Here is a 6,614-nt window from a genome sequence, read left to right as displayed (position 1 = left end):
TATTTTTGTAATTGTATGAGTGTGTGTTTACATTAAATTGTTGTGTTATTACTTGGAAAACCAGTTACAATCTACAGTTGCTTTCGTCCTCTAATGAGGCAGATTATATGGAGACTATAGAAGCAATTGAGGAAGATATATGCTTCGTTCACTAAAAATCTTCCAATAGAGAAGTTTAAGTTATGTTTAGAATCAATGGGTGTTTCTTATTGTAACTGATCCTGATAGGGTATTTGTGAAGAAGTATTTTATTTTGCGTAATCAATTTTCTCTATATTGTGATCGTAGTTTCAGATGCAATTTTTGAATTTAATGAGCTATTGAATCTGTTATCTGATGGTTAAGCATGTTACATTTCATCCTAAAAGTGTAACATGGAATTTTAATGTCTTGGCCAATTTATTGATTCATGTAAAGAATATCAGGAGGAAAATTCAAACTTGCCATGTGAAGAAAGTCCAAATGGGAAGAGCTTTAAATATATGTCTACTTTTGTTACATTAATGAGACCTTATCTTACAAGACTTTTGAAGTTGTCCTACACTTTAAGAAACCTCCTTTAATATGATAGCTGACATCATATCCTTACATCCACCCCTTAATCATTTGACTCACCACTAAGATTGCACCATAAATACTCAGTTTTAGCATTACTGATCCTTAACCCTTTCTCTTCTAATGTCACCCTCCAAGAGTCTAACCCAACATTCAAATCATTCCTAGACTTAGCTACCAATATACTATCATCAGCAAAAAAGCATTCTCTAAGGCACTTCACCCTAGATCCCACGATACATCTCATCCATAATCTATGTGAAAATATACATGCTTAATGTCAAACCTTGGTGGAGTCTGACTACAACTAGAAATGACTTTGTGTCACAAATAGGGTCTGAACACATGTCATACACGGGAAATACATATCTATAATAGTTACACACACATACACACACATACACACACACACACACACACACATATATATATATATATATATATATATATATTCTTAGGACTCCTCTAAGTTCTAAGGATCTCCCTATCGCCTCATAGTTGACACTATCATAAGCCTTTTTAAGGTCGATAAAAACCATAGAGTGATCTCTTTTTCTCCATAATCTTTCTAAAGAGATGGATTGCCTCGGTAGTCGGCCTCCTAGGCATGAAACTAAATTTGTTTTATTTAATAAGTATGATGCTACACAAACTAGTCTCCAGAACTCTCTCCCATTATATCATGGTATGACTAAGGAATTGAATACCTTTATAGTGCCTACAGTTTTAAGAATCACCTTTGGTCTTATATATTGGGATCAAAGTACTTGATCTTCACTCTTCCAACATCTTGGTAGTCTTTAAGATAATGTTGAATAAGTTCGTCAAAAACTTAACTCCTTCTTCTCCAAGACATTGCCAAACCCTAATGGGAATTTGGTCTGGACCAACAACATTTTACCTTCCCATCTTCCCTAAATCTCTTTTTACTTCCTCACTACTATTACCAAGGATAGAAACTTCAACATCAATTAGGATCCTCCATGGATTGCCTTCTACATTCATATACCTCTCAAAGAACGAACTAACATTATGTTAAATAGTGAAATAACTACCCTAATTCCTCTTAATATCCTCATATTTTACTAGAAGTTGACTATTTTGTCCTTAATATACCTAAAAATCCCTAGGTCCCTATGTATTCTTGCTCTAGATTTAGCTACCTTGTAGGTTATGTGGTCCAGTAATTTGTATCCTATCACTTATACATTTCCTTGTAAGCTATGGACTTAGATATAAATCTAACTTTTCTATGCCTCAAGATTGGACTTATTATACATTATTTTGCCATGTCTCTTTCTTCATTCCTACTAGACCATAAACTCCATAAAGCGAGCATGTTTTATCTTATCCTTTACTTGTACCACCTCTCTTTACCACTATGATTGAGTATGAACATTAGCATTCCCTAAAGATAATCCAAGGGTATATTTACCTACCACTTTCTATGTTTTGGTCTTCAATTCTGAAACTGGTCTACACTCCTTACATGAATATAATTAGCTTCCGTCTCTGCCAATACCATATCCCTAAAAGTCTCAACTATTTCACTTTCTAAGTTTACAAAATCCTTGGTCTGATAACTTTTCTTCCTCATCCAATGCATATTTTCAAGAGGAAATTAATCGGCATCCAATTAGATGTGTTGTAAACCACAAGCATCACCCGATATCACCTTGTAATCCTTGCATGTCCTTAGATCTCGTCTTCATAAGGAAAAGGTAGTCGATTTGGGTGTTATACCCGCCTATTATAAAGTGTAATCAATAGGTTATTTAGAGTGTATTTGGCAGCAAACTTTTGGGAGCTTTGAGCCTTTAACAAGAAGCTCGATATAGACAAAATGTTTTTGATTCGGATTACGTGCTTCTAGCTTTTAGTTTACACAAAAAACTTTAAATCTAAAAGTTACTACATGTAACGATTGATAAAATTAAAGCTATTGAGTTTTTTAAATTAACTTCTAGAATTTCCCTCAAAAATATATTTATATATTTATCTTTTAAAGTAAATTATTGGAATCGTCCCTTTAGTTTGGTAAAAATTACATGTTTAGTCCTTAACCTTTTTTTTGCACTCGGATAGTCCCTATGGTTTGATTTTATTGCGTTTTCCTTCCCTTACATATATAAAGTTACGTACTAAACATGCAATTTTTTTTATCAAACCATAGGGACGAAAAACGCAACAAAGCCAAACCACATGGACGATCTCAGTGCAAAAAAAGTTGGGGACTAAATGTGCAGTTTTTACCAAACCATATGGACGATTTAAGTAATTTACTCTATCTTTTTTAAACAATTGTATTTTGAGTAATTTTACACATTTAAAGAGTTTTCAACTACTTTTGTGACACTCATATAACAAATAAAAACGACATTTTCCATCTTCACGAATTTTAATTGATGAATAAGCTTTATAAAAAAGCCTTCCTATTATGTATGTATTTTGAGAATTTTATTTTGTTGATGTCGCATGGTCTTTTGTTGAGACAGCATGAAAAAACTTAGCAAAATTACGTTATTATTGTGGATGCTCTAAAGACGGTAAAGACATTCTTTTCTACTCTTCTATATATTGTAATGAAGGATCGATGTAATGTGATTCTTGAGCATAAGCCACAAAAGTACTGCTTGATATAACAATCGAAAAGTTGCTGATAATTAATAAAAAAATAACATTTGATAAAACTAGATGATATGGTAGCTAGAAAATGTAAAACGACATATAAAGGTATGTGGAAAAATATGAAAGAATTTTAAAACAGCTCTATAACTTAGTTGAAAAGTTACCTGACCTAGCTTTTTAGAAAGTTAGAAAATTTCGAAAGATAAGTAGCTTATAAGGTAGAGAGTATGCCAAACCTAGCTAAACTTACAAAAACACGATGTCATATATAGTAGCGAAAAGAATCAGCTTTGTTATTTTGATGAAAACACTGAAAACGTTGGTCTTAAGTAATTCTCATTTAATTTTGAAGATGATAAATTGCCATATTAGAAAAAACATAAACACGTGCATGGTTTATTTTTATATTAGTTTTATTGGTCCCATTTTCTGATAAATTATACGTAACATGAAAGTAACGTGTACATGAGATCCAGACGTTCAATGAAACAAACAAAAAGAGTATAGTTGTTGTTTACTAATCTATAATATAATTTAGAGTACGGTAGAAATTGAAGACAATGAACAAATAGACAAATTATGTACCACACCTAGTTTTAAATTAATATTCCAAACAATAATTGAAGATGCCATCTAGAATTTGAATAACCAGACGAGCACATTTACATTTGCGTCTTCATCGTTTGCATATAAAATAGCCAGATGTTATATATGTAGTTGCTATCTTGAACTCAGAAAAAATAGGAAGAAGGCTTCATGGGTTCCATACAAAAGAAACCGCATGCCTTGTGTTTACCAGCCCCAGCACAAGGCCATATAAACCCCATGCTAAAAGTAGCTAAAATCCTCCATTCAAAAGGGTTTCATATTACCTTCGTTAACACCGAGTTCAACCATCAACGACTCCTCAAATCTCAGGGCTCCGACGCCCTACATGGCCTCCCTTCCTTCTGCTTCGAGACCATTCCTGATGGCCTTCCGCCGCCACAGAACCCAGATGAAACCCAAGTTTTCCCAATCTTATGGAAGTCCATGGATGAAACTTGTCTGGGTCCGTTTAAAAGTCTGCTTACCAAACTAAATGCTTCATCTTCACCGGTGACTTGCATAGTTGCAGACTTATTCATGGGCTTCACCCTCGATGCAGCCAAAGAACTTGATATCCCCGAGATAGTCATGTGGACCAGCGGTGTTGGTGCTCTAATGTGTGTTCATGAGCAGCACAATCTATTGGAGAGAGGTTTGGTGCCACGTGAAGGTAACATATATACTTAATTTCACTAATTTGTATAGTATACACTGTAGTTGCTTATTTGAAAGTAATTAAGTTCTTTATGTTTTGTTTCCACAGCATCGAGTTTTTTAGCAAATGAGCATTTAGATACCATGATTGATTGTGTACCAACCATGTCTGGTATGCGTCTAAAACACTTGCCTTCATTCGTTAGAAAGACCAGCCCTGGTGATGAATACATGCTTGAAGGTTTGTGTTTACAAGCAGAGAGAGCAAAAAGAGCTTCTGCCATCATCTTCAACACCTTTTATGAACTAGATAGTGACCTTTTGGATGCGCTTTCTTCAGTCTTTCCTCCATGCTATGGTGTTGGTCCGTTTAAGTTACTAGAGAAGGAAAGTGATGAATCTGTAGAGTTCATCAAATCAAATCTTTGGAAAGAAGAGAACACCTGTTTGAAATGGCTAGAATCTAAACCAAAATCATCGGTTATTTATGTGAATTTTGGTAGCACAACAGTGATGTCACATCAATATCTGCTTGAGTTCTGTTGGGGACTTGCAAAGAGCAATTGTCCGTTCTTATGGATAATACGTCCAGATCTTGTGGATGGCAAATCTGCCGTGCTTCCACCAGAGTTTTTGGAAGAGATAAGCAGTAGAGGGCTGTTGGCTAGTTGGTGCCCACAAGAACAAGTTCTAAACCACCCATCAATTGGAGGGTTTTTAACGCATAGTGGATGGAATTCCACAATTGAAAGTATTTCCAGTGGAGTCCCAATGATTTGTTGGCCGTTTTTTGCTGACCAACTAACCAATTGCTGGTCGTGTTGCAACAAGTGGGAGATCGGCATGGAGCTTGACAGTGATGTAAAGAGAGAAGAAGTTTCCAAGCTAGTCATTGAGTTGATGAATGGAGACAAAGGGAAAGAGATGAGGAAGAATGCAATCGACTTGAAGGAAAAGGCCGAAAAAGCATGTACCTTTCCTTTTGGTTCATCCATTGTTAATTTGGGGAAAGTGATTGACCATCTACTACAAGGATCTCCAAATAGTTATTTATCTGTTTAAGATGCATGTGAGTTTGTGATTATCTTCTGCTATGTGCCATTTGTTTGCTCAAAAACATTGATGATTTGTTGCTGATGTAATTTCGTTCTCTTGCCTTAATTAATCTGAAAGATGAAAACATTAGAGTCCTTACTGTTGATGTGAGTTTGATGTAATACGATTCTCTTGCATCAACAATCCATTGAACTCTAGACTTATGTGGATTGTCATATCATCTAATATCTACACAACTTTACTTTTACCACCAACACATTAAACATCTCTTCAATCATAATAATCACTAATTTATTCAATCATAATAATCAATAATTTCTTCTATATATTGAACGTTTAAACGTTTGTTTAATCCTACTAACCATCTTCAACTTGCAATGTGGATGTCCTAAGTTGAGGAGTTGATTTTAAAGATGTATAACTAAATAGTGTCAAGATTAGGTTTGATCTTGACCATATTGAATATGCGTACAAAAAAACTTGGAAGCGTGGACGAATGTAATGAACAACAAAGCTAAAGACACTACTAGAAATGTGCCTTCAATGACGTACGAACTATGACGCACACTGATTTTTTGACATGTAAAACTCTATGTCATAAATAAATGTCTTATTTTTAGAAATTTAAAGGATTTACGACATGTATAAATGTAAGTCATCTTTGCTATCATAAAATGAAATAAAAAGAAACACATGCGAGACTTTTTTTTTTTGTCTGTAATATTAAATTAATTACCATGTCATATTTTAATTCCCCTTTTTACAATGTATTCTAAGGTTTCTTAATTGGTTAACTCTTGAATCTCTTCAAGGTCAATTGTGCCCCCACTGTCCTCTTTACATATGAGCTCTTTCTCCCGAAACACTCCTCTTTGTGCTACAAAGACCAGGTTCTTACTAGTCCTTTAGAACAAATATCTAAAGGAATTTTGTAGGAAACCAATGAAAAATAAATCTCACTTCTAGATTCTAACTTGTCATTAGTCTCTCATCTAACGAAAGCTTCACAACCCTAGACTTTGATATGTTCTAACGAGGGAACTTTCATTGTCGACATTTTGTGAGGTGTTTTGACAACCATTTTTGTAGGGACAATATTGAGGATGTGGTCAACCGTCTCTAAGGCATACCCC

General features: G+C 34.5%; 1 protein-coding gene across 1 annotated transcript; it reads left to right on the top strand.

Annotated features, from left to right (window-relative positions):
* Positions 1-3,781: 3,781 nt before the first annotated feature.
* Positions 3,782-5,615, top strand: LOC145057310 (7-deoxyloganetin glucosyltransferase-like). Its single transcript, XM_079005114.1, has 2 exons — positions 3,782-4,441; positions 4,535-5,615. Exons 1-2 carry the CDS (start codon positions 3,940-3,942, stop codon positions 5,485-5,487), a joined length of 1,455 nt encoding a protein of 484 aa, XP_078861240.1. The 5' UTR covers positions 3,782-3,939; the 3' UTR covers positions 5,488-5,615.
* The last annotated feature ends 999 nt before the right edge of the window (positions 5,616-6,614 follow it).

Source organism: Lactuca serriola, chromosome 6 (assembly GCF_051521515.1).
Source record: "Lactuca serriola cultivar US96UC23 chromosome 6, Lser_US96UC23_V15, whole genome shotgun sequence".
In the NCBI taxonomy this organism is placed as follows: Eukaryota; Viridiplantae; Streptophyta; class Magnoliopsida; order Asterales; family Asteraceae; genus Lactuca; species Lactuca serriola.
Note: the sequence above shows the minus strand (reverse complement) of the source record. Positions and strands in the feature narration are given on the sequence as shown.

Coding starts and splice junctions, on each gene's coding strand:
- LOC145057310 (XM_079005114.1), top strand. CDS start 3,940: ATGGGTTCCATACAAAAGAAACCGCATGCCTTGTGTTTACCAGCCCCA. Junction 4,442..4,534: donor AGGTTTGGTGCCACGTGAAG/GTAACATATATA, acceptor TTGTTTCCACAG/CATCGAGTTTTTTAGCAAAT.